Here is a 27675-nt window from a genome sequence, read left to right as displayed (position 1 = left end):
GACAGCCATAGGTGGAAAAGGGCCTAGGCCTTCTAGGGAACCGCAGGAACAGGAGTCTAGATGTGTAGCATCAGGCATTCCCTGGGGGCCCAGTGGTTAGGACTCTGTGTTCTCACTGCCAAGGGCCCCAGTCTGATCTCACAAGTCTCACTGTGTGGCCCCCCTCCCCCCAAAATTAGATGTGTAGCTTCTACAGCTCTGTGCTCCTTGGAGGCTGGGACTCATTGACGTGACTCCAGTTCTGATAACAGACTCAAAAAGTGGCACAAAAACGGGAGGAGGGAGGAAGGAGACACAGAAATGTGGCCTATTCCGCGGAACGGTCCAGTCGGATTTGGTCGGAAGGCCTCGTGTACAGAGTGATGTGGACAGAAAGGCAGGGTCCAGATGATGAGGACGTCAAATGCCAAGTTATGACAGCCAGACGTGACTGTGAAGGCGAACGTGAGCCAGAGAGGCTGAGCCTCATGCAGTGCCTGCATCTCTCAGCCTGGTTGGGTAGGGGGGCTGAGCCAGTGCACTCCAGGGCCCAGGCACTCAGCCCTTTGCGGGGAGAAGACAGTGGGTGTGGCCTTACTGATGGGGCCCCCGGGAATCCCCTAGCGCTTCCTGCCTCCTGACACGTCCTCATCCATCATACCATTTGGTTCTCTTAGCAACCTGTGAGCTAGAGAGGACTGGATTATCCACCCCATTTATCAGACGAGGGAGCCGAGACCCAGAAAGGTGAAGAAGCTGGTGGCTCCTCAGCTGGGCCTCTGCCCAAAAAAGCAGCACATTCAACCCTCATCAAAAATAAGGGTGCAGAGGGATATTTACTGCCACAGAGCAGCATCGATAATAATATCACTAGGTGAAAGTACAGCTTAAGGACTAGTGTGTACACTATGACTCTGATTTCGTTTTAAAAAAAAACACATGGTTACCAAGATATACGGAGAAGAATGTAAAAGAGGTTGTGCGTGCATGCTACGTCACTTTAGTCATATCTGACTCTGCAACACTATGGACTATAGCCTGCCAGGCTTCTCTGTCTATGGGATTCTCCAGGCAAGCATACTGGAGTGGGTTGCCATGCTCTTCTCCAGGGGATCTTCCCGACCCAGGATCTAGCCCGAATCTCTTCTGTCTCCTGCATTGACAGGTGGGTTCTTTTACCACTAGTGCCACCTGAAAAGCCCGAACAAAAGGTTACTTCCCATCAGGTGATCAATGATAACGTCTGTGTGGTGGAATCATGGGTTGTCATTTTCTTCTCAGTATTTTTCAATATCCCCCACAGTGTTTCTAAAAACAGGCAATTATGATTTTTATTGTCAGAATTTTTTAAATATGACTGCTGGAAAATAAAAGACCAGCACACAGGGAATCGGGGTGGGGGCTCTGGCTGATCCTGACCACCCTCCGCCCTCTCTCTCTATCAGGAGCCCACACACAGATGGTCCAGGTGAACGACTCCATGTATGGTTTCATCGGCACGGACGTGGTGCTTCACTGCAGCTTCGCCAACCCGCTGCCGGGCGTGAAGATCACCCAGGTCACATGGCAGAAGGCCACCAATGGCTCCAAGCAGAACGTGGCCATCTACAACCCAGCCATGGGCGTCTCGGTGCTGGCCCCCTACCGCGAGCGTGTGGAGTTCCTGCGGCCCTCCTTCACAGACGGTACCATCCGCCTCTCCCGCCTGGAGCTGAAGGACGAGGGCGTCTACATCTGCGAGTTTGCCACCTTCCCTGCGGGCAACCGAGAGAGCCAGCTCAATCTCACTGTGATGGGTAAGCTGACCTAACCGCGCCTCTCTGCTTGGGCACAGCCTGGGGGCTGGGCCATCTTCAGTGGATGCAGAGGTTCTCCTTGGGTCGGCATGCTCCCAAGCTCTGGATGTGGCACTTTCAGTCCCTTCTCGCCACACTGTCCCCATTCACTAGGGATGGGGGCTGGCCTTAGCTGTGAGCAGAGCTGAGGATCAGTATTCAGGTTGGAGCCCCACTGTGGGGCGCAGGAAGACACCATGGTAAGAGAGCCTGCCGAGACTCCAGGAAGACTTGCGCTAGACAAAAGCTCATACAAAGAACAGAGCAGGAAGACCATGGGTGAGACCCAAGGAGGTCCCTGTTAGAAGTGCTGGGAGGGGCCTTGGTGAAGCACAGCTGAGTGGCAAGGATGCCCAGGGCAACCTGAAGCAAGGCCTGACAGGTGCCTGCCCTCCCGGCCTGTGTGTCCTTGATGAGGCAGGAGAGCCAGACCCATGGAGCTCTCTTGTTCCCGGCAGCCAAACCCACCAATTGGATAGAGGGCACCCACACAGTGCTTCGAGCCAGGAAGGGGCAGGATGACAAGGTCCTGGTGGCCACCTGCACGTCAGCCAATGGGAAACCTCCCAGTGTGGTGTCCTGGGAAACGCGGCTGAAGGGCGAGGCGGAATACCAGGAGATCCGGAACCCCAACGGCACGGTGACCGTCATCAGCCGCTACCGCCTGGTGCCCAGCCGGGAAGCCCACCGGCAGTCCCTGGCCTGCATAGTCAACTACCACATGGACCGCTTCCGGGAAAGCCTCACCCTCGACGTGCAGTGTGAGCGCGGCAGGGCGTTGGGGGCGGGGCCTCCGGGCGGGGGCGGGGCGCGTACTGTCCCCTCCCACCGCCCCACTCTCACCAGCCCTCCCTCCGTTGGGGGTGGGGCCTCCGGGCGGGGGCGGGGCGCGTACTGTCCCCTCCCACCGCCCCACTCTCACCAGCCCTCCCTCCGTTGGGGGTGGGGCCTCCGGGCGGGGGCGGGGCGCGTACTGTCCCCTCCCACCGCCCCACTCTCACCAGCCCTCCCCCGCCGCCTCTTCGCTGGCTGGCTTGTGCTTCCTTTTTCCTCTTTCGCTTCCTCCTCCCTTTCTGGGGGCACTCTGTCCTCTCTTCCCCCCTTCTCCCTTTGTCCACCATCTCCCCCCCGGCCTTGTTCCCTGCTGCTCCTACTCTGAGGGCCTGCGACCTCCCAACCCTGGCACTCTTCCCCCTCTTCTGGCTTTTTCCTTGTCTTTTCCCCATCTGAGGCTCATCACCCTCTGAGGCTCCCCCCTCCACGCCCTAAGTCCTGCTCTCCCGACCTCACCCTTTCCACACATCGCCCCTTGTCTCACAGACGAGCCCGAGGTGACCATTGAGGGGTTTGATGGCAACTGGTACCTGCAGCGGATGGATGTGAAGCTCACGTGCAAAGCCGATGCCAACCCCCCAGCCACTGAGTACCACTGGACCACGTAAGTGCTGCGGGGCTGGCTGGTCGCCTTGCAAGGAACCTTGCTGCACCCACTCCACCTCCAGGAGCCTTGGACAGGGAGGAAATGAAGGTCTAGATTCAGGTTTCTCAGTGAGGAGAAAGGCCATGACAGACACACACACAGGCACCCTCCCATGTTTGACTGCATTAGGGTCAGCAGAACAAACCATTCTGCCAGGGGGGCTTCCCTCGTGATCTGCCTCCTTTCTGCTCCCTAATCAAAAACGTTGTCATTCTCCTTTGGTGATTCAGTCTGAGTCACTCCCATCCCAGCCCCCAGTATTTATTTTTATCAAGGTGTCCCCAGGGAGGTTGGCTTTCTGGAGCATCTCAGATCTCTCTTTGTTCCTTTTCCTTCTCTCCAGCACCCTCAGATTCTCAGGGAGAGGCAGCAGTCAGCCCAGAATGCCTGTGTTCATGGAGTGCTTGCCCCAAGGCCAATCCCATTCTTGGCTTCGTGGTTTTTGGGCTTAAACCTCTCAGGGTCTAGTCTCCCCCTCCAGCCAGCTGTGACAGCCTGAGCCAGGGTTCTTCCCAGAGAACAGCTGGATGGAACACACAGAAGGAGAGGGGCATGGGGAAGCCAAGAAGTAGGTTGACTTGGGTGGCCAGAGAGGATGGCTGCCCAGACTGTGTCTGCATTCTTTTTCCAAGAAATGGAGGGCACTGGCACACCCTCGCTGTTTATTACCATCCACTTCCTGGGACCAGGAGTGGCTCTGAAGGTGTGAATGGGCAGGGCCTCCCTGCCAGTTTCAGTTCTGGGTCCAACAGTTTTGTGGCACTGAGGATCAAGAGGAAGGAAAAAGGTCTTCTGGGTCCAGGAAACTTCTGGAACTCTCTCGGCATAAAAAAGACTTGTGACATGCCCAGCAAGGAAAGGAGATGGTGAAATGGAACACAGTTCCTAAACACGGGTCATATCTCATTACCCAAGTAGCCTGTTACAATTCTAGGCCAGGACCCCAGCTTTAGTAGATTTGAGGTTATTGTTGTTTAGTCGCTAAGTCATGTCCAACTCCCCACAACTGCATGAACTGTAGCCCACCAGGTTCCTCTGTCCATGGGATTTCCTAGGCAAAAGTACTGGAGTGGGTTGCCATTTCCTACCTCAGATTCAGTGTTAGGACTCTAGATTATTAACCAACTGCCTAGGGAACCAAGAACTAACTACCAAGAGCCAGTGTAGTAAAAAGAGCACTGTGCTGAGAGTCCAAAGATCTGGTGAGATCCCCAGTTGTGTTTCTAGCTATGTTTCCTTGGCCTTGAACCTGGTTTCTCCTACGTAGTATCTCTTAGATACTGTGGGGCCAGTATCTACCTGTACCATCTGCATTTCAGTGCTGTGATGAGCAAATGTGAGACACCGAATAATGTAAAACTGCCACATGCAAGAGATTACTGTTGCTTTTATTGTTTTTACTCCTTCCAAGACAGATGCTGCCTGTTAACTCAGCCAAAGGGCTGATGGTGTTGGAGTCAGGAGGATGACACAGGGGTAGCTTCGTGGGGCTGGAGAATCATAACCCTCTGCCTTGTCTCCCAACCCTTGCAGGCAGAATGGCTCCCTCCCCAAGGGTGTGGAGGCCCAGAACAGAACTCTTTTCTTCAGGGGACCCATCAACTACAGCCTGGCAGGAACCTATGTCTGTGAGGCCACCAACCCCATCGGCACCCGCTCAGGCCAGGTGGAGGTCAATATCACAGGTAGGAAGTTGCACTCTTCCCTGCCTCTCCCCACCCACTGCTTCCTCCACTGCCAGTGTCCCCCACCTTAGGGCTGGGTCATCGGAGGAAGTTTGCTTCTCCTGTTCCTGCTTCTCTGGTTCTCCTTTGAGCTGTGGCCATTGGCCTCATTTTACGTTTCTCTTTCTTCTATGAAGGCTGTGTGTGAAACAGGGTGACCCCTCCTCAATCAGAGCGACCGAGACAGAGTTTCCAGGAGGGAGGGAGGAAGTGCTGTTTACTGCAGTGCCGGGGGTGGTGGGGGCTGGTAAGAGCCTTCTCCTGGATCTGCGACCACACACCTGTGATGCTGGCTTGATAGAGTGGGCTGGAGGGAGGACCGTATCTCCTCTGAGTTCTGTTCCTGCAGTTCAGAAAATCCTCGTGGGCTGGAGGGTGGGGCTTACCTCAAGCAGGGATACAGAGGGGAAGGCCAGGAGTGAGCCCACAGTCATGGTGGTCTGTGTGTGCTGCGAGTGGATTGCTGTTTTCCCTGCATTTTTCTCTGTCAGGGCAGATGGGAGGGAGATTCAGCCTCCTGACCTCTTAGGGCAAAGAGAACACAAGGGCTGGGATGTTCTGGGGGAGACATCACATGGGACGTGAAAGGAGTGTGGGCTTCATTGTCAGACAGCTGCACACAAGCCCTCATCTGTAAAATGGGCATAATATGACGTGCCTGGAAGACTTGTTGTCAGAATTTACATATGTACGCCCAGCACCTAGCACAGACCAGTCTGTCAATAAATGGCCCGTGTTCTGTGGTTATTATCTTGGCTCTGTCATTATCATTATTAATGGAAGGATCAAAACAAGCTGATAGAGGGGTAAATTACCATCACAACTTTGCAACCAGGGTGTCTTTAACCTGTACCTGAGCTAGCTGCAGGGTGAGAAAGTGACAGAAAAAAACTCTTAGGACAGGAAGTAACCTGTGAAAGTGTAATGCTGCTGCAGAGCTGGACAGGAAGTGACCTCAGGGAGACCTGAGCCAGGCTCAGGGATACAGGGAGTTGGGTGGTGGTTACTGGGCTCCAGGCGCAGAGCTTGAGCAAGTTCTGAGGATTCATTGGTTCTGAACCTGTTTCTCAGAAGTAGGAGACCTCATCTAGGGGTATGTAGAAGGCTCAGCTGCTGATAGAACCTCCCAAAGCTGTCCAGGGGCTGTACCTACCTGTCTTTGGGGCTGCTCTGTCACCTCTCTAGCCAGGGGTCAGGAGGAGGGTCACTTGTCACTTGCTCTTTTCTTCAACTCCCTGCGTTTGGCCCTCGGACTGATTAAGGTTGTAGAAGTGCCAGAGGGACACACCGTTTTTAAGGGCATGAGCCCACTCTGTCCCTCCTTGCCTGGCAAAGTAATAAAGCTATTCCTTTCTACTTTACCCCCTCCCCCAAAAAAGAGGTGTCAGAGGTGGAGCCTGAGGAAAGCTGAGGCAATCTAGGATTTGGGGGTTCCCGTAAGTTGGCAAGGGTGGAAAGGCTAGAGTCACACACTTCTTACCCCCTGGAGAAAGTCTGAGCAAAGGAAAGCTCAGTAAGAGCCTCCTGGGGGCATCAGCTCTGGCCCTGGGGCCATGCAGCACAGAGGGGTGAACACTAGTCATAAGGGAACATGCTCCCCTGCGGGGAGGCAGGTCGTGTGAGGGATAGCACAGACTTGGCCTGACTATGTTTGCGTATGGGCTCTTCCTGGCTCTGTGTGGCCTTCACCTTGTTGAGCCTCAGCTTCCTGTTCTGTAATATGGAGACCAGCATATTTATCTCGGGCTTCTTGTGCTCATACCAAGTCCACTTTCCATGTCCCAGCGCACAGCGTGGATGCCCTGCATGGGGTACCTTCCCCCAGCAGAGGACCACTGACACAATCACTGCATCACTGCATCCCCCTCAAGCAGGCAGGCTTTCTGGGGAAATTGCTGACTGGGAAATCAAGGGTAGAGGCCAAGAAACCCCAGAGCAATGACATCTCTTTGATCGTATTCCCCAGCATGAGCGGACTGGCCAGAGGCCTCAGAGCCAAATGGTGTGCCCTATCCCAGAGACAGGGCCAGGAAGGAATGTCAGGGCCTCCCTTCTCCCAAAGCCCAGGGGGACGCAGGACCACCGTGAAGGCAGGGCTGCTCATCAGAGGGAGTCCTCAGGTCCAGGAGCAAGGGGGAAGAAAAGAGGGCAACTTCCCAGGTCCAGACTGGGAACAGAAAGGAAGCAAGGGAAACCAGCGTGGAGGTGAGCCATCTCCTAGGACATGATTGTGCCAATGACACCCTCTGTGGGATCTATGGTCAGGCCGGGTGGTCTTCAGGGAAAGGTGGACGAGGCCGGGGTCACACGGGGCTCCAGCTGAAAGAGGCACGCAGCGTGTCCCCTCGTGCTCCCTGAGTACAGAGAAGGATGGGGGTGGTCACCAAAGATTCACACGTTGGGGGCGAGACGGGCCTTGTATAAGGGGACTCTGTTGTTGACAACCCAGTTAAGCAGGAGCCAGGGAGATGTGATGCTCGCGGAATCACTGATGGACTCAGGAGCTGTGTGACTAGCTGTCCCTGAGGGAAGGTCTCTCAGCCACTCAGGAAGACTCAACCAGGCGGCCTGAGCCTTTTCAAAGCTGTTTGTTCTCATACTCAAGGGCAATATCTGTGTAGTCGCTAACCCCACCCGCCTTCATCCCTGTAGACTGGTCTTTGGGGGGAACACAGCCTTGCCCTGTGCTCCAAGCCCCTCTGGTCTGGAGGGAATGCATGAACGAGATGGATAAGTGGAAATTTAATTTTTCATTCTGGCCATCCATCCTGGTAATAGTTCTGCCCTGGGCTCATCTGGAGAGGGAGAGATGAAGAGCAGGGCAGGGAAAGGTGTGCAGCAGGGTATGTGCCAGAGACACATGTGTGTGCAGGGTCACCACATCGCCTGGACAGACCCACTTTATCCCTGACTTCTTGGGGGAGTCCCAGATCCTGGAAAAGGTCGTCTCTGAGTTGTTCCTCCAAGGATGAGTGGTGGGCGGTGATGGGGAAAGTGGGGGTTCCCCGGCAGGGGGAGCATGTGGAAAGACAATGGCTGAGCAAGTGGGCAGGAACAGAGGAGCGGGGAGCCTCCTCTCTCTTGGCCACGGGGAGCCCCTGAAGGGTGCTCAGCAGAGAAGCAGTGAGATGAGGAGGGTGACCGAGACCAAGCACCTGCAGGGCTGTGTGGATGGCACTTGGGAACCAGCTAGGGGTTGTGTGCACAATGAGGCTAGAGGGAAACCACAGGCCAGGCAGTGGCCGTGCAGCTGAGAGCAGAGGAGACAGCAGAGTTTGCGGGTATGCTTCACGGGGCCCTCAGGGAAGCCCATTTCCCAGGAGCAGTTTCTTGGGTTTGGCCCCATAGCCATAAAACAAAGCTGTGAATTCTCCTTCCTCCACCCTCTGGGGGCAATGCTGGGGGCAGAAGGAGCCCAGGGTACGGCCTTGACCAGACTAAAGAGGCCAAAGGAGGCGGCATCGGTCTGGTCCATGGGACAGGGGTGTCCTAAGAAGAGTGTCCAGGGCCCTCCCAGGAGCTGGCAGGGAAGCCCCTGGAGTGCAGGGGGTCCCCAATTTCCATTTCCAATGCAGAGCCCACTCAACCATCGGGGTGGGAAGAGGGGGTGAAGGCAACAAGGTCTGCACCTTAGGCTGGGAGTCCTTCCAACCAAGGGCTGGTGGGGCTTGGAGGTCCCTCCGGAGGGGAAGGCTGTGTGAGCTTGTGAGTAGGCGTGTGCCTCTGAGCGTGTAGACGTGCACAGGCAAGCAGGCAAGCGCTGTCTGAGTGCTGAGTGTGCAGAGGGCCGAGGGCCTTCGTGCCCTGCTCCAGGCCACACATGGCAGCCCGCTGGGGAGCCTGTGGGGTGGGCAGCTGCGTCCGCACCCCTGGGAGAATTCAGTTCTCCTCCAGCGCCGCCGCGATGAGGCCCTGCCCGCTGCTCTGAGCCGTGTGCAGCTGCTGCAGCTGCAGGAAAAGGGCTTCCCAGAGCTTGACCTCAGGCCTCCCCACGCCCGCCCCCGGGCCAGCAGCGCTGCGTGCTGGGAGGTGTAGTTCTCACAGCCTCCCTGGCCCAGGCTTCTGGGGCCCGCGCTCTGCCTGCCTGCCTGCCTGCCTGCCTGCCTGTCTTCCTGAAGAAGCAGCGGGTGTTGAGAAGCCCAGACATTCTGTTTGACCCCAAACCTCCTCTGAATCCTAGAACCATACAGTAAACCCTAACCCTCACTCCACCTCCAAGCCATCCAAGGCCCCCACATACCAGCCCACCCACCTCAGTCAGGAAACCCCTAGCCCCAAGGAAATGTGGATCCCCCACTGCCCCGGGGGTCCCAGCCAGCCTATGATCCCAGAGGGGAGGCTGCCAGCCTTCAGCAATGGGGCCCGGCTGCCCCTTTGTTAGCGGAAGTGAGGGGAGCCGGCAGGCCCCCACCAGGAAATGCACAAGACCCCCACGGCCCAACTCTTCTCTCCCGCCAGCTGCGGCCTTTGAGGCTCTGCTCCTGGCACGAAGACAGGAGCTACTGGCTGAATGTGACAGCTGGAGGGGTGGAAGGGGGGGGCTCTCCATTCCACGCCAGACAGCCACCTCTGCTTACAAATGAGTTAGGTCCCCCCATCCACTCCTTCCACACCCTCACTCAGCATCTTCACGTCGAAGCCTGCAAGACTGGAAGGGCATCCTAACCAGTCCTCTGCCTCTAGGCAGGCTGACCCTCAAGTTGGCAAAATAGCCAAGGTTCCCTTTGGTCCCAGAAATCTCCAGGGAAGAATAAGCTGGCTTAGGACTTAGGGCATGCTTGCATATATGCACTCATGCATGCTAAGTCGCCTCAGTCATGTCCGACTTTCTGTGACTCTATGGACTGTAGCCCGCCAGGCTCTTCTGTCCATGGAATTCTCCAGGCAAGAAGTAGGACTTAGGGCAGGGGGAATTATATGAAGGCTCTAGAGGGGAAAGAGAGCTAGAGACTCACCTCTAAGACATGACCTTGCCTTTGTAGTATTCACTCACCAAATGTTCTTGAACTCTGACCATGTGCCAAGCAGCCTATGTGCCTCAGGGTACATCGGTGAGCCAAAGCCACCGTCCCCGTGGAGTTTATGCTTTAGCTTAAGGAGGACTGACAACAAATAACAGATAAAATACATTTGAAAAATTATGTGGTCATTTTGAAGGTGATATGGAAAAAAGAAAAAAGCAGGGTAAGACATTCACAGTGCTAGGGGCAGGCTGTGATTTGCAATAAGTTAGGGAAGGTCTCTGTGAGAGGTGACCTCGATGAGCAGGAGGCAAAGGAGTGAGCCTAGGACTTCTGGGGCAGGAGCCTTCCAGGGTACAGAGCTGCCAGTGCAAAGGCCCTGAGGAAGCTGGGAGCGGAGTGAGCTGGGAGGAAAGCAAGAGATGAAGGCAGAGGCACAGATCATGGAGAGTGTCTTCAGCTCTTAGAGTTAATGGCCTCTCTGTGGTTGCCGTGTTGAGAATAGTCTATAGAGGAAAGGGAATCGGGGAAGCCGGTTAGGCAGCTATTGCAATAATCCAGGTGAAAGATGACAGTGGCTGGGATCAGGGTAGTAGTGATGGAGAAGGTGAGAAGAGGTCAGGTTCAAGATTTACTTTGAATTTGGATTTACAGCTAGTTTGGGACACCAGCCACTCATGAAATGGGTAATACAGTCAACTTTACCATACCATGACGAGTAGGCCCTCCAAAATTCAATGTAGTCAAGTGAAAAGTAGGAGGGATTTGCTTTTCTTGGGTTTCTGTTTCTATAGAAAGCATAAAAGTAAATACAGTGGAACTAATGTTGTACACAACTGTAACACATTGAATTGTCAGTCCCCAATTATCATGATGCTGCCACCTCCTCCACCCCCTTCCCTGTTTCTGCAGAAGAGAAGAATTTTAGCCTCTTGAAAACTGGCAGAAGGACCAGAGCCAATCATGGTAGATCCTAATTTGCATTTATTGCAGGTTGTTCTATCAGGCTTTACTGTAATATGTTAGTATATGATTAACAAAATGGAATGAGCTATTGTTTATACCAGAATGAGAGCTACAGACCACTGGTACATAAAAATTCTGAAGAAAAAAGAGAAGTGTGAGCTGGAGATGAGAAAGCAAAACAAAGAAGAGACAGAAGCACTAAAATAAGCAGAAGGGGATGAGGCAGGGCAATTCCTGGCAGGGGAATCAGCAAGAACAAGATCAGCAGTAAAGAATCAACGTGGACAGCAAGTTGGCCAGACCCAAGATGAAGTCGTGTGATGGAAGTGTTGAAAACCAGACTGGCGTGACTCAACAGGCAATGGGGAAGTCATTGTGAGTCTTTGAGAAAGGGAGTGATGGTGTCTACACAGTGAAAATTAACCTGGTGACTATGGATGGAGTGACTAAAGGGGGGCAGAGACCAAATGAAGGTGGGAGATTCAAGGATCTGCTATAACAGTAAAACATGGTGTCAAGAGAGAAGCTGTTCAATAGGAAGAGTCAACAAGATTTGATGGCAGATTTTGACCCAAGAGATGCTGAAGGAATAGTCAAAGGTGAATGAAATTCCAAGCCATAAGAGTAGACAGATGGTGGTGGAGTTGTGGTGTTGAGTGGAGGGGGTTTGAGGAAAGATGGTGGACACGTTGCGGGAGGATGGGGGTGGAGAGGATTCCAAAGGAGGATGTGCTACAGAAGAACGTTCAAAGCATGTCCCCAAATACTTGTCTTGTGAATGGTCCTTGAGTCAGGAAGGGTGGGGTTTGTGTTCCAGTAGGCTAGGAAGCACTGCATCTTCCTCTTACAGTTCACAGTGTGCATGAGAAGATGGGCTCTGATGCTTTGTCTGCAGCGACATCTCCCAAAGCATTTGACCCAGTATTTTTGCCAACCATCTGAGCCGATGGCTCAAGGTTCCACGGCCATGGCTGGGGAACTGTGGTCTGTGAGGCCTTTGCAGTTAAAGCCTCAGAGTTGTGGGGAGAGCTAGCTACCCAAGATGATTTGGAGAGCCAGCAGGATCGAGGTAACTCATGACCCTGAGGCCAGGACTTCCCCGAGGACGGAGAGCAGGGGGTAAGGTCCGAGGATGGAGCCCCCAGCCAGGCTCCTGGAGCAGAGAGAAGGCCCCACAGTACAGTCTGCACACAGAATGCTCCAAACAGAAAGTCAAGGATTCCTTGTATTTATCGGAAGGCAAGGGAAACATGTCAGAAAGGAAGGGTAGGTCTCTCTACCTGATGCCTTCCTTATTCTGCTGGCCTCTCCAAGTCCTCATCGTCTTTCAAGGCTTGGCCTCGTCTTCTCTTCTCCAAGAAGCCTTTCCAAGTGCCAGGCTACAATGCTGTCTTGCCCTGCACTCCTGAAGCCCCTAACCACCAGCGCCCTTGATGTCTGCATGCTGCTTTGCCTAAGAGTGTCATTTGGTTCCTCAGCTGGGTCCTGAGTTCTTTGTTTCCTGTGACTAGTGAAATAAATAGATGGTCGGTACGTGTTTGCTGAGTGGATGGGTGAGTCGATGGGTGGGTGGAGCGATGATGAGGCAGGTGGCAAGAGGCGAGAGTACGCAGGTATGGGGTAAGAACTGAAGGGGGAGCTGGCAGGTTGAAAGTACAGAGGCGGTCAGGTTCCTGCCAGCTGCCTCTCGGGCATTTCTTGTGGCAGCAGCTCCCACCTCGCAGGGAGCAGGTGTGCAGCCCTTGTCAAGGCGGTAGACAGATGGGACCTGGAGAACCAGGAGAAGACGCTTGAGCTTCAGGGAGATTGTTCTGGAAGTGGGCGGTGAGGACAGATATTCCGTAAACATTTATTGGGCAGCCACTCAGTGACCTGCAATGAGGACACAGTGACAGGTGGGATGCTGAGTCTTCGGTGGATGCACTTCTTTCTACCAACTCCCCCCTGCGAGAGGCCAGGCGCAGGAGCCTCTGGGTGGCTCTGAAACCATCGAGTGGCATTTCGGGGGCTCTGAAGTGTCCCGGTACTATAGGTCTCAGTGCAGCAAGAAATCAGCGAGAAGCAAAGTGATAGATAAGTGATTTATTAGAATAGGATGCTTGTGAGGCTTACAAGCAGGTGGGCGAGGGGGTGCCACACCCCAAGAAGTTACTGAGCTACAGTTTTTTAATCCAAAAAAATAAATAAGTAAGTGGGAAGGGAGAGAAGACGTCTTTGTCATTCTTAAGTAGACGTCATGCTTCCATCATCAGCTCCTCCTCCAGGTTGAGCAGGGAAGTTTCCTTGTCCCTACATGGTCAAGCTAGGTCCACCAATTGCTGTTTTTTATGTGTGCAGAGACCCTGTCCTAGGGATCATTAATTTACTGAGTTCACTGGTCAGGATGTGGGTCTCATGTCACCATTGTTTTATTGCCTGGGGGCAGGTCTTATGCTTCTGTCGCGGGGTTTTTTTGCTAAACAAGCCTGCTTGGTTTTGTGGTTAAGCAAACTTGCTCTCTTGAGTAATCATTAGCTTACAGGGGTCTCCCACATTTTTTTCTACTTACGATCCCCTAGTGGGATCAACTACTTAATCACCCACTTTGCTTTGTCTTTACTGAGGCAAATGGACCCCTTCCTTTGGTCCCCATGTCCTCACTGGCCCTTGTAGCATGAGCTCCTGGACAGCCCTTCATCTTCTCTTCTAAAATCCTGCCCTGCTCCCGCCCGCTGCAGACAGCACACCACACACTCACACCCCAGACCAGCTCCACTTCTGGGAGGAGGGACTGGCCTCCTAGGAGGAACAGAATTCCCACGGAGTGAGTGATGCTGAATCAGGGAGTGAGCTGGCAGGAACCGATTCCCAGAGGCCAAAACATGGGCCCACATCGACCCTCTCCCTTGGCCGGAAGAGAGGAGGGCTGAGAGCAGCCAGGGTCAGCCGCCCAGGCCTGCCCCAGACCTGCCCCAGACCTGCCCACCGGCTCCTCCTGTCCAAGGCCAGCTGCGGTCTCCAGCGCCACCCTGTGGTGGTGCTGGGCACCGCCTCCCTCAGCCTCACCTGGGGACCCCTTCGGCCTCTGGCCTGGCCCCAGGGGCACCCACCCGGCCTTCCCTTCCCACCCACCCTCTTCCTTTCTCTTCTCACTTTTTCTGCCTTCTAGTTTCTCCTCCATCCTTAGCATGCACATGGTTGTACACACACGTTCATCACAGCAGCACAGGTATGTGGGCTGGTGTGACAGCTAGGGCGTGTGCCCGCGCACGTGCTCGCCTGTGTATACTTGTCATCTTTGCTACTCACGTGCTCTCACGCCCCCTTTCTGCACCGTCATGCTGAGTGTCTCCTGCTCGTAGCCCGCGTTGGCTACACCCCCGGCCCCCACCTTGCCCTGCAGGGCCAGACCTCAGCCAAGAACCACAGCCCAGCTTTCTGGCACACACACAGGGCATCTACAGGGCCAGCACTGGGGCGCCCGTCCTCCTCTCTGTACCCTGGGAGCAGATGAAGTCAGGCGTGGGGCACCCCGTCTGCTCCAGGCTCGGCGTCTCAGAAGCCAAGGTGTGGTGCTCGGGCACAGTGACCAGCAGGTGTCAGGCAGAGGGGCAGTGGTGACCTTCGCACAGGCTTTCCGTGCAAGAGAACCAACGATGTGTCATTGGCTGGTGGCCTCGGGAAAATTACTTAACCTCTGTAAGCCCTGTCTCGTCGTGTGCCGGATGGAAATGAATAGCATACTACTTTACGGGGTGTCAGGAACACTGGATGTCATGCAGCTGGTGTGGACACTGGGTCGTGGCTGGGCTGGCTCCACGTTCAAGGAGAAAGTCAGTGTGGGGGCTCTGGGGCCACGGGACTGTCTCTTCTCTGTCTTCTCCAGCTCCAGCGCAGCTCGCCGGTCTCCTGGATGGGGAGGGGGGTGCCGGGGGCGCCTCTGGAACAAGAGCTGGCCTTGGGCTCACTTCCTGCCTTCGCCTCCCCGTCTCCCTCTCTCCTTCCTTCCCTGCCACCCCTGCTGACTCCGCCCGCCGGAGCAGACACTGACACTGTCCCCCTCCTTCTCTTTTCCTCACCCAGAGTTCCCCTACACCCCGTCTCCTCCCGAACACGGGCGGCGCGCCGGGCCCGTGCCCACGGCCATCATTGGGGGCGTGGTGGGCAGCATCCTGCTGGTGTTGATTGTGGTCGGCGGGATCGTGGTGGCCCTGCGCCGGCGCCGGCACACCTTCAAGGGCGACTACAGCACCAAGAAGCACGTGTACGGCAACGGCTACAGCAAGGCGGGCATCCCCCAGCACCACCCGCCCATGGCCCAGAACCTGCAGTACCCGGAGGACTCGGACGACGACAAGAAAGCCGGCCCCCTGGGCGGGAGCAGCTACGAGGAGGAAGAGGAGGAGGAGGGCGGAGGGGGCGAGCGCAAGGTGGGCGGCCCCCACCCCAAGTACGACGAGGACGCCAAGCGGCCCTACTTCACGGTGGACGAGGCTGAGGCCCGTCAGGACGGCTACGGGGACCGGACTCTGGGCTACCAATACGACCCCGAGCAGCTGGACTTGGCCGAGAACATGGTCTCTCAGAACGACGGGTCTTTCATTTCCAAGAAGGAGTGGTACGTGTAGACCCCCGCCCAGAGCCTCCGTCCCAGCCCCCACCCGCACGCCCCCTGCCCGCCCCCACCGCCCACTCCTCCAGGAGCTCGCCAGAGACTCACGCAGCTGCCCGGGGAACCCGGGAGCCCAGGGCACACGACCTGGCTTGGTTTTGATTTCCTCCCTGCCCCCGGCCCTGCCCCATGGTGTCGTGTTCACTGTGGCTTCGGTGTTGCTGTACCTTTCCTTCCCAACACCCCCCCTGCCGCCCTCTGCGGGGAGCCCTGTTCTCGTCTTGTGTACCTGGGCGTCCCTCCAGGGTTTGGGGAGCCAGCCCTCCCCTGCCCCCAACACTGGAATTTGTTCGTATCCTTCCCCTTGCTGGTGGACGGCTGAAGGGGCTCCAAGAGGAAGAGCCCCCTCCCCTGGACCCGAGATGCTGCTCGTTTTTCCCTGGGAGAGGGAACCCAGCAACCTCCCCATCCCACCACGAGCTGACACAGTGGGTGTTTGGACCCCTGGTCTAGGCAGCCATGGCACGCAAGAGGTAGGGGGTGGGGGCAGCTTTTCCAAAGCACGCAGGGCTGTCTTTGTTCGTTACCTGAATCAAGTTGAGGTCTCTACCTGGAGCCTTGGGCAGTGTGTTTTCCTGAAGGCTGGTTTTCCTTTTTTTTCCCTCATCGGCCTCCCAAGAGTTAAGTTGGCACAGCTCCGGTGGTTCCTGTTCGCCCATCTGCACCCTACATAGCAGGACTGCAGGTCACTCTGGCCCACACTTCCCATACACCTCTACCAACACATACCCACACCTACATGCACACACATGTTGTTCGTGTCTCCCCCTGTGCTCCCCCTGGGGTCACATGCCTTACCCAGGCTGGACACTGCCCAAGGCCCGCCTCTCTGCCCCACCTCTCCCCTTCCTTCCAGCGGAGGATGGGGGCAGGCGGCCTTCAGAAGCTTCCAGGGAGAGCTGAGACAAGCCCCCCAGGTGCCTCCACCCTGGCATCTCAGGCCGGCTCTTAACCGCATGGAAATTTCTTGTATTTCTCCCTGCCTATCAAGTGCAAGCAACTCTTGATTCTCTTGGGAGTCAGAGCTGGGATCCCAGAAAGGAGTGATCCCCGAGAGTGGAGGTGTATCCACGTGGAGGGCACTAGAGGAGGCAGCGAGCACTGAAGGAGCTCCGCGATCGCGGGCTGATGAGACTGTAGGGTGCAGGGAGCTCCTCGCCCACGAGAAGGCCAGTGTAGCGGCCCTGGACCTGCCAGACAGCGTGAGGGGAGGCGGGGTCGAGGATCCTGAGTCAGCCCTTCCTGCTCACCACCCGCCCCGTCCTGCTCAGCTCTCCCTGGTCCCCACCGGGTGCGGGTGCGGTGGGTGGCGGGGGAACCCTGGAGATGCTTTCCCTTTGAGTTGTAGATTCCCTTCTTGAATGGGGCTCTGGGTTCCTGTCAATCACCCAAGACCGATGGTCTTCCTGGAGGAAGGCCCCTTCCGGCCCCCCTCTCTGTTCCCCCAGCTCAAAGTGCCTCAGTTCCTCCATCTGCCCAGCCCGTCCCCCCCAGCACTCCGGATGGGAGAGACCCTGGGATAGGAGAGGCAGGTTCGTGTCTGCCCGCAAGGATTCTGGTGAACTCAGCCCAGGGTGCAGAGGCTCTGTGGGATGGCAAGTGTTGGGGGGAGGGAGGCAGACCACTCTGTGCCCCACGGGCACCAACCTACCCTTGCCATAGGCTTCCCAAGGGAGCCCCCAGCCCCCTGTCCTCCTCCTCCCCTCCCTGGTGCTGCTATTGAACCCCTAGCCAGCTCCATCTCTGCCCTGGCAACCCTGGACCCACCAGCTGGGTCACCCTTCTCGCCCAGCCCCCACTGCCCTAGCCCCAGCCCAGTCCACCCAGTAGCCACGTAGCAGAAGTCTGAAGCCATGCCAACCCTGGGGCGGTGCTCCCCTCTCTTGGCATTGGGGGTACTGGATGGGGTGGAGTTGGGAGAAAATTCTGGGGTCTTTCTAGTCACAGGGCAGAGAGGGTAGAGGAGCTGGGCTGCGTTTCCCAGCAGTATTAGTGTCCCCTCACCCCAGGGCAGAGGAGCTTTTCCATGTTACATCACTGCCCCGTCCCGCCTGATACCACTCTGGCCCCTCTGCTTGGCCTCCTTGCCCCCTAGCAGGAGGAAATCCCAGGGGCCTGCCTGATAGAGGCATTCTCCACCCCCTTGAAATCATAAGACCGAAAGGACTCCTCTTGTGTCTCCCTTATCCTGCACTGCCACTCTCTCTTCCTCTTTCTGTGATGGACTTAGGAGGCCCCCAGGCCTAGCCAAAGCACTGAGTCCCCCTTAAGGCACCTCCCAGCCCTCCCCTCCAGCAAAGCACAAATTTGGGGGTCCGTGCCACATGTGTGGGCCATGTGGGAGGCTCCAGACTTGCCAGAGGCCCAGCAGCAGCATGCCCAGCCGGGGTGCCGCTACCTGGGGCCGAGAGCGGGCATGAGGCCAGGGTCTCATGGGGTCAGCACTTGGGCCTGCAGAGATGCGGTTTGTGTGCCCTAAGTTTGTGGGGAGGTGGGTACTACTGATGGGCCCGCAGGCAGCTGGCATGGGTAGTGGGGGAGGGGGTCTGGCCCAGCAGAGACCAGGACGTCTTGCTTCTCCTCCATGACCCCAGCATGAACTGAGCTTCTGCCTTTTGCTGGAAATGAAATAAACTTGGTCTTCATTGTGCCAAGGCCTCCCCACTTGTCATCCTGCCTCTTGTGACCCTCATGGTCCTTGCCCGCCCCCTCCCCCACTCCACCGATAAACCCCCTTTCCTTAAGATTTTGATATTGTTCTCATGTGTAACAACCCTCCGAGTCCCCTTTGATCAGAAGGATCTGAAGAGCAGCAGCACAGAATCGGGGAACGCAGGCATGCACGTGCAGCCACGTCAGGCCCGGTCCACGCGTGCACGAGTTTGCACAGGTGCCCAGCACACACACGGGAGCTCACCCCCAACCCCACAGATACACCAGGGGGCTGGCCTGGCCCTGCTGAAAGCCCTTCAGGAAAAACGGATGTCCCAGCGCTCGGACCATAAGAAAGACTCACCCGGGCCCTGTCTCCCAGGCACGTGCCCCCCGCCCTGCCTCCCGCACCCACCAACCCCCACCATGTGCCCAAGTCACTGGTGCAATAAATTTTCTGCCATCCTCCTGAGCAGAGGAATTGGGGATCGAGTGAGGTGATGTGGGCAGCTCGCCTGGAAGGTGGGGAGGGCTGCCAGGCCTCCCAGGGGCCACACAGAGACCTCCTGGGCCGACTGCCCCCAGGAGCCTGCAGGTGGGCCCCCCAGGCCCCAGGCCCACGGGGAGATGTGCCAGGGGTCCCTGTGCCGAGAGGCACTTCCGGGACCTCGTTGCTGCTGCTGCTGCCGCTGCCACCCCCCCAATTGTGAGGCCAGAGGAGCCCCCATCCCACCGGTGCTGCTGCTCTTCCGACTCCCGCTGTGAGGAATGGGATTCTTGGCCAGGAAAACAAAAGTGGTTTTCTTTTTTTTTTTTTTGTATAAATGGAAAGAAAATCCAGGAGAAGCTGCCCCTCCCCTCCCCCCAGAGTGTGATGCACTACCTTTGCTTCAATTTCTTAGTCACTGTTTTCGTCTTTGGTCCAGGGACCGCCCAGCAGATTCTCCTGGTTCTAACCCAGGGGGTGTTTGCGTCACCCCCTTTTACTTGTATAAGAAAAAAAAAAATGATGGGTTGAAAAATGTACTGAGGAAAAAAAAAATGTACTTTTTTATAAATAAAGTCTTTAAAACAACCCTGGTTGCCTCGCGTCACTCAGGAGCTGGGCCCTTCCCCACGGCTGTTGTGGGGGGAGGGCAGGGTACAGCTGGGTTGAGGCTGGAGCCCCAGAGCAAGGAAGGCAGCCCCCACCCCACGCCCCGGGTCCTGTGGTTCTGGGACAGAGACTCGTACCCTGAAGGACCCCCTACACAGGCCAGAGGAGCCCCAAGAGCGAACATGCGAGTCCCGCCTGGGTCCTCGCCGCAGCTCACAGGCTGCTGCTGAACCATCTTGCACGCAAGTGGCCCGCAGCCTCGGGACAGCTTGGCTGTTGAGGCACGAGCAGTGAGGACCTGCAGGTTGAGAGACTGGGGAGACCAACCGTGCAGAGAGAGGGGCCTGCGCTGTCCTCCGGCCCCAGAGCTCCTACTCGGGCTCCTTCAACACCCCTCCTCACCCCACCTCCCACTGTCCCGCTCCTCCTGCCGAGTCCCCTCCTGTGGCTGTTAGGAGAACCAGGAGTGTCACACCTGTCGTGTTGGATCCCCAGGGACAGGACAGAGACAAGCGCTTTACCCTTTCATTTCTGGGGAAGATCCTGCTGGCTGCATCCCCACCGCATCCCCCCCACCCCCCACAGGAGGCTGATTGGAGGAAGGTCTCCTGGTTCCTTGGTTACCTCCCCCCACCCCACCCCCATCCAGTACCATCTGCTTCCCATCTCCTGGGCTGGAATGCAGGACAAATCGATCCTGGGGTGGGAGTGGCAGGGGCTTCAGTGACTGCCCCCCTGCCAGCCACCCCAGCGGCATCTCCTTTCAGTGAAATCCACACCATACCCCACCCCTGAGAAAAGCGGGTGGGGACGCTGGAAGCCTAACGGAGGCCCAGCAGCAAGCTCTCAGGCTCCTCTGGGGCAAGACCACGCCCTCCACACCTAGGAATGGGGCTGGAGGAGTTGGAGGCGGGAGTAGGAGAAGCCAGCAGCTGCTGGCAGCTGGCTGGGCCCCTCACTCAAAGGCCAAACCCAGCACCCCAGGCTGTGTTTGGATATTGATACTTGAATGAGATGCAAATTGGTCGCTTAAGCGGTCACTTCCTCAGTTTTTCAGGCTGTCCGTTTAAGTTAATTTTTAATTTGTGCAGGCAATAAATGCTTAATTACATTATTAATATATTGTAAGATAGCAATGGACAGGATGTCCTAATTGGCATTTAACTAGAACGTTCCGGCAAATTAGCCAAGACTTTCTCCGGCAGTGGAAGGAGGGCAAGCCGATTAGTCCCAGGCACAGCCTCTCCAGGTTGGAGAAGCCAGACCCAGCCGCATCCCCCAGGGTACCAGAAGGCGGGGACATACCTAGCTTTCAAGTCGAGCTAGGCTTTGGAAGAATATCCAGGTAGTTAGGCTACTTCTGCCCAAACCTCAACCCTTGCCCCCATCCCCTACCCCATCCCCACCCTCAGCAGAGCAGAGGACCAGACCCCGGATGGCTTGGAGACAGGATTCATCTGAGAGGCTAAGGTTCCCCTGGGATATGCCCTACCTCAACCATGGGACTAAGATGTAGATATCTGGGTGGCCAGAGCTCCTCTCTGGAAATCATGGCAGCCTCTCTCCCATCCTCCTTACCTTACCCTCTGCAGATGGCTAAAGGAATGAACTTGGCAAATTGAAGGATTCATTTATCCTCATGAAATCCGTTCATTTGGCCACCCTGAGCGAGGCATTGTGCCACACTGTGATAGTCCCGCCCAGAATCCCTGGTTTCAAAGAATTCAGATCCTCCAGGGTCTTAAACCCCCAAACAGTGCCATGCTAGCCACGGACTGAAACAAAGCTATGTGCAAAGTGCCATGGTTGCACTGAACAGGAATGTTTAATTTTGTCTGGGAAGGTCTGAAAGGCTTGTAGATGAGGTCGCGTGTCCCCCTGGACCCTGATGGATGTGTAGGAGTTCTCCGGACCAGAGGTGTATTAAGAGTATTCCAGGCCAACTTGGAATTTAGCATCTTATATTAATTGTTATATTAATTGTTCTAAAAGAGATCGTTCTAGTTCAGTACGCTCATTTGGCACATGGAGACCTGAAGCCTAGAAAGGAAACTAAGGTTTGGCACCCAGACCGTCAGAAAGCATGTGCTGAGCATGCTAAAGGGCAAGACCGTGTCCAGTAGGAGCAAGAGGAGTCCAGGGGAAGGGGTAGTAGCAGGCACTAGTGTCTCATTTCCCCACCGCCAGTGTAGTATGAACACCCACAGGGCACAAACAGGGCTTTCAGAAGCCATGCTTGGTGTCGAGTGGAGCCGTCAAAGCCTGATAGAGCCCATGGGGATGACTTCCTAGAAGAGGCAAAGTGACTCTGGTCCCAATTCTGATGTAATTTTTTTTCCCACGCCACTGAACAAGCAACTCAATTCTAACAGAACCTACCCAGAGGTAGTACCAGATCTCACAAGCTGAGGGCTCAGCCTCAGAAGACTGCTTCTGCTTCAGGTGCCAATCACAAGTCCAGATGGTTTCCTGTGCTTTTGACCTACTGGCTAAGAAATCAGAGGTTCCCATGACTCTCCCCCACCTTTGATTAATTTGCTAGAGCAGCTCATAGAATTTAGGAAACCGGTTTACTCGCTAGGTTTAGTGTAAAAGGATCCAAACCAGGAACAGCCAGATGGAAGAGATGCAAAGGGCAAGGTATATAGGAAGGGGCATGGGTCTCCCATGCCTTCTCCAGGAAGTACCCTCTCCCAGCACAAAAAGTCCCTCCAAACCCGTCCTTTTGGGGTTTTATGGAGGCTTCATCACATAGGCATGATCAATTAACTTATTGGCCATTGGTGACTGAACTCAATTTCCAGCCCCTCTCCCCTCCCCAGAGGTCAGGGATGGGGCTGAAATTTCCCAGCCTCTAATCACGCAATTGGTTCACCTGGCAACCAATCTGGATCCTAGGTGCTTTCCCAAAGTCAACTCACTAACATAGACTCAAGTGTAGTTGAAAGGGATGTCTTAAGAAAATCAAGACAACTTTATCACTCCTATTTCTTCAGTTCAGTTCAGTTCAGTCGCTCAGTTGTGTCTGACTCTTTGCGACCCCATGAACCGCAACTCGCCAGGCCTCCCTGTCCATCACCAACTCCCAGAGTCCACCCAAACCCATGTCCATTGAGTCGGTGATGCCATCCAACCATCTCATCCTCTGCCGTCCGCTTCTCCTCCTGCCCTCAATCCCTCCCAGCATCAGGGTCTTTTCAATAGAGTCAGCTCTTCGCATCAGGTGGCCAAAGTATTGGAGTTTCAGTTTCAGCATCAGTCCTTCCAATGAACACCCAGGACTGATCTCCTTTAGGATGGACTTGTTGGAACCCCTTGCAGTCCAAGGGACTCTCAAGAGTCTTCTCCAACACCACATTTCAAAAGCATCAATTCTTCAGCACTCAGTATTCTTTATACTCCAACTCTCACATCCATACATGACCATTGGAAAAACCATAGCCTTGACTAGACGGATCTTTGTTGGCAAAGTAATGTCTCTGCTTTTTAATATGCTGTCTAGGTTGGTTATAACTTTCCTTCCAAGGAGTAAGCGTCTTTTAATTTCATTGCTGCAATCACCATCTGCAGTGATTTTGGAGCCCAGAAAAATAAAGTCAGCCACTGTTTCCACTGTTTCCCCATCTATTTGCCATGAAGTGATAGGACCAGCTGCCATGATCTTAGTTTTCTGAATGTTGAGCTTTAAGCCAACTCTTTCACTCTCCTCTTTCACTTTCACCAAGAGGCTCTTCAGTTTTTCTTCAATTTCTGCCATAAGGGTGGTATCATCTGCATATCTGAGGTTATTGATATTTCTCCCGGCAATCTTGATTCCAGCTTGTGCTTCCTCCAGCCCAGCGTTTCTCATGATGTACTCTGCATATAAGTTAGATAAGCAGGGTGACAATATACAGCCTTGACGTACTCCTTTTCCTGTTTGGAACCAGTCTGTTGTTCCATGTCCAGTTCTAACTGTTGCTTCCTGACCTGCACACAGGTTTCTCAAGAGGCAGGTCAGGTGGTCTGGTATGCCCATCTCTTTCAGAAATCCTATTTCTTAGGAAATTCCAAAAGTTTTAGAATTTGTACCAGGAACAGGATCAAGGTCAAATATATACTCCCTGTTATAAGTCATAATATCGCAGGTGGTATCTGTGATGGTTTTGTGGGAAGAGAGGCACACAGTTGGGTGGGAAAGTGGAGGAGAAAGGGACTCTGGAAAAACTTGAGGAGAGCTTTCCCAGCCAGACTCCTCAACAAACCGCTCTACCCTGTCCCCATAGCCAGACGCTTCTGGGGAGCAGTTCTTGGGCTCCACCTTGGTCCTGGCTTAAAGGACCCCCAAACCTTACTTGCTCTATTGATTGACAGTCCTGATGTCAGACCCTTGGTCAAATCCCACTCCCCCCACTCCCCACCATCAACTCCCAGATGAGAGACTGCAGGCACCACCCTCCCCCTCCCCTCCTCTCTGCCAGCCACTCCTTCCCCAGCTGGAGGGTGCCCTCCCTTCATTCCCTGGGGCCTCATCTACGCTGGCCCCGCTGGCCCTGCTGCATCCAAGCTCCTCTTGAGCAGGGAAACATCTAGAAATGGACTTGCTTGGCTCAGGAATCAGCCCCAGAGCATCATCAACACACATATCACAGGCTCTATTGAGCCAGAAAACTCAATCCTGGTCATACAACCCAAATCACCTAAGGATTTAAAAAATCCAGGCCCCATCCCAGGCCAGTAGGATCAGAGCTCTGGAGTGGAGCCCAAACAGGTATATTTTCGACAAGCACCCAGGAGGTCCAATGGACAGCCAGATTCACAGCCCCTAGTGTAGAGGCAGAGGTCATCTGAGGTGTCAATCATTAGGAAGAGGCAAATCTTGAGAAACTGGGACTGAAGGGTGGGGAGTTGGGCACTTCAGTGTGTTAAGGCACAGAAGAGTCTGGGTACCAAATATGCTATGTGCCATCATCACCATCAGTCATCTTCATCATCATCATCCTCATCCTGCCTGAGATGGATCCAGGTGACAGTGATTGCAATAGAGGCCAATCCCTGGAGGAAACTGAGGAGCCAGGATGGAGCTGTGCTTGTAATGCTAACCAAGCAGATTTTCTGGTTTTAGAACATTTCTGAGCCCTTGGCCTCTGGGCACCTGTCAGAAAGCAAAGTGGGATCCTGAAAGCCTAGGCAGGCAGTCCTGCAGGTCCATCCCGAATGGAGACCTTGCTCCATAGTGTTACCACCTTAGAAGAAGTGAATGAAGTTTATGAAGAAAAGTGACAGCCCCCTTAGGGCCTGGTGAAGCAGATGAGGGAGGACCCTCCAAGAGAGGTAGAGGGGGGAGGCAGCACACCTGTACCCCAGAAGTCCTTTCCTCTCTGCCCAAGGACTGTCTGGAGGACCCCACAGAGCCTTCTCTGGGGAAGGTGTTCTATCCCATAGGGAACACAGACCTTGGGGGGATGACTGACTCAGAGGCCTGCAGGCTGGGATGCCCTCAGCCTGAGCTCCTCGCACCCACTGTCCCCTCAGTTAGTGGCCAGCTCATCTCCATAGGACCTTCAGCCACAACAGAGCCTCCATGGATGAGAAAAGAGTCAGCAAGTGATGGAACCACACCAGCTGCCTCCCCACCAGGCTGCATGCCCTTGGGCCAGGCATCCTGACTTATCCATCCCTAGTACCCATCCCAGGGTGGGCAGAACAGGTGGTCAATAAACATTCAACAAACTGAACTTATCCAAGTGAGAGTCAAGAGGCTTTGCAGGGGGCATGGCCCAAACTCTCCAAGGCAGGGCTGTCCCCAGGCATCCCTTGTACCTCTGAAGATGGGCAGCTCACTACCTCTGGAGCTAAGCCCCACCATCAGAGGGCAACTTCTCTATTCAGACGAAATTTCCCTCCCCTAAGTTTCACCCATGAGTCTAGGTATTTCCTGGAGAAGATACATAGCCTGGCCTTCCTAAGACAGTCCTTCACTTCTCAGTTGGCTCAGAGGAAAAGAACCCACCTGCCGATGCAGGAGACCCGGGTTCGATCCCTGGATTGGGAAGATCCCCTGGAGGAGGGCATGGCAACCCACTCCAGTATTCTTGCCAGAGAAATCCCTTGGACAGAGGAATTTGGCGGGCTATAGTCCATGGGGTCAAAAAGATTTGGACACGACTGAGCCACTAAACAACAACAACAACTCCTGGCCAAACGTCTTTTTCGTAGGTTTCTTCCTCTGCTCTAGTCATCAGGCCACTTCGCAACACATCTGTTAGGAACCCGGACTCAGGAGTCGGGGAAACCTGGGTTCAAGTCTTGGCTGAGTGACCAACAGCTGTGGGAAAGCATTATCACAATTCCCAGCACAGAGAAAGTCTCAAACCTGCATCAAAAATGCCTGTGATCTTTGAACTTTGTGTGGTCATAGCATATCTATGATCATGGCATCTGGTCCCATCACTTCATGGGAAATAGATGGGGAGACAGTGGAAACAGTGGCTGACTTTATTTTGGGGGGCTCCAAAATCACTGCAGATGGTGATTGCAGCCATAAAATTAAAATATGCTTACTCCTTGGAAGGGAAGTTATAACCAACCTAGATAGCATATTAAAAAGCAGAGACATTACTTTGTCAACAAAGATCCATCTAGTCAAAGCTATGGTTTTTCCAGTGGTCATGTATGGATGTGAAAGTTGAACTGTGAAGAAAGCTGAGTGCCAAAGAATTGATGCTTTTGAACTGTGGTGTTGGAGAAGACTCTTGAGAGTCCCTTGGACTACAAGGGGATCCAACCAGTCCATCCTAAAGGAGATCAGTCCTGGGTGTTCATTGGAAGGACTGATGCTGAAACTGAAACTCCAATACTTTGGCCACCTCATGGGAAGAGTTGACTCATTGGAAAAGACTCTGATGCTGGGAGGGATTGGGGGCAGGAGGGGAAGGGGACGACAGAGGATGAAATGGCTGGATGGCATCACTGACTTGATGGACATGAGTTTGAGTAAACTCTGGGAGTTGGTGATGGACAGGGAAGCCTGGCGTGCTGTGATTCATGGGGTCGCAAAGAGTCGGACATGACTGAGCGACTGAACTGAACTGAACTGAGCATATCTATCTATAAAAGTTCATTGATTATAACAAATACACAACTCTGGTGTGGGATTTGGGTAGTAGTGGATGAGACTATTTGAGGGGCAGTGGGATATAGGGAAAGTCTCTGTATGTTTCACTCAATTTTGCCAGAAACCTAAAAGTGCTCTGAAAAATAGCCTTTAATAAAAAATCCCAGGCACTCCAGCTGTTCCTGAAAAGAAAAGAAAAGAAAAAAAAAACCCCCATTACAGGCTCCCTCCCATTCCGAGGGCCAGGGAATAAATATGGTTTCCTGGAACCGATCTGACCAGCAGGGGGTGGGGGTGGAGGGGTAGGGGGTTATCTGCATGTCTTCCCTGAACCTGGTCTACTCTCTCTTACTCTGTGGGCACAGCCAACCCAGCTGACCTCATGGTGGTGGCATGGAACACAGAGGGGCTTCCTTCTGGTGGCTAAATCTCTGGATGGATGGCGGATAGATGGATGAGTAAACCTGAGAGTCTTTTTCGTGTGTGCTGCCTCTAAGCAGATCTCTCTCTCATCCTGTACTTGCGCTATTTTTTTCCCCCTAAATGTGGTGATTTTCATGTATCTCTGCTGTGTTTTATCTTAATGACAGAGGCAGCATTTCAGCCTGTTGTGACCCTTTCAGATGCTGATTCTATCATCAGTTTAGTTCACAGCAGACATTTATTGAAAACCTGGTGAAAGGAAAGAGGCAGGGCTTTAAGGTCCACTGACCTCAATTCAATCCCTAGTTCTACCACTTGTGGGCTGTGTGGACCTTGGGCAAGTCGCTTGCCATCCCTGGACTTTATTTCTCAATCCAGGTAAACAGAATTCTGGGATGAATAAAGATAGCTGTATATAGAGAAATTTGTAAAGCAGATGCACCCACCACGGTGGGCTGCTGTAGGGATTAAAGGAGAATCATCCTTTGGGTTTGCCTGTTGGCTCAGATAGTAAAGTATCTGCCTGTAGTGCAGGAGACCCAGGTTTGACCTCTGGGTCGGGAAGATCCCCTGGAGAAGGTCATGACAAGTATTCTTGCCTGGAGAATTCCATGGGGAGAGGGGCCTTGCAGGGGGGTCCATGGGGTCGCAAAGAGTCAGACACAACTAAACTAACACTTTCACATCCTTTGTAAAGTACTTAACACAATGCCAGGAACAGAGTGAGTGCTCAGTTAAGCTAGGATAATATTAGCTTTTACTATTGTTTTCACCACTGTGCATCTTCCCTAAGCAGCAGCAAACTGCAGCCG

General features: G+C 54.4%; 1 protein-coding gene across 1 annotated transcript in view; it reads left to right on the top strand.

Annotated features, from left to right (window-relative positions):
* Positions 1–19323, top strand: part of NECTIN1 (nectin cell adhesion molecule 1) — a 72671-nt gene extending 53348 nt beyond the window's left edge. Inside the window, exons 2-6 of the mRNA XM_043901063.1 lie at positions 1425–1775; positions 2273–2575; positions 3135–3252; positions 4828–4979; positions 15008–19323. Of these exons, the coding sequence (XP_043756998.1) occupies positions 1425–1775; positions 2273–2575; positions 3135–3252; positions 4828–4979; positions 15008–15552 (1469 nt within the window). The 3' untranslated portion in view covers positions 15553–19323. The remainder of the gene's footprint in view (positions 1–1424; positions 1776–2272; positions 2576–3134; positions 3253–4827; positions 4980–15007) is intronic.
* Positions 19324–27675: the final 8352 nt, after the last annotated feature.

This window comes from Cervus elaphus, chromosome 1 (assembly GCF_910594005.1).
Source record: "Cervus elaphus chromosome 1, mCerEla1.1, whole genome shotgun sequence".
NCBI lineage: Eukaryota > Metazoa > Chordata > Mammalia > Artiodactyla > Cervidae > Cervus > Cervus elaphus.
Note: the sequence above shows the minus strand (reverse complement) of the source record. Positions and strands in the feature narration are given on the sequence as shown.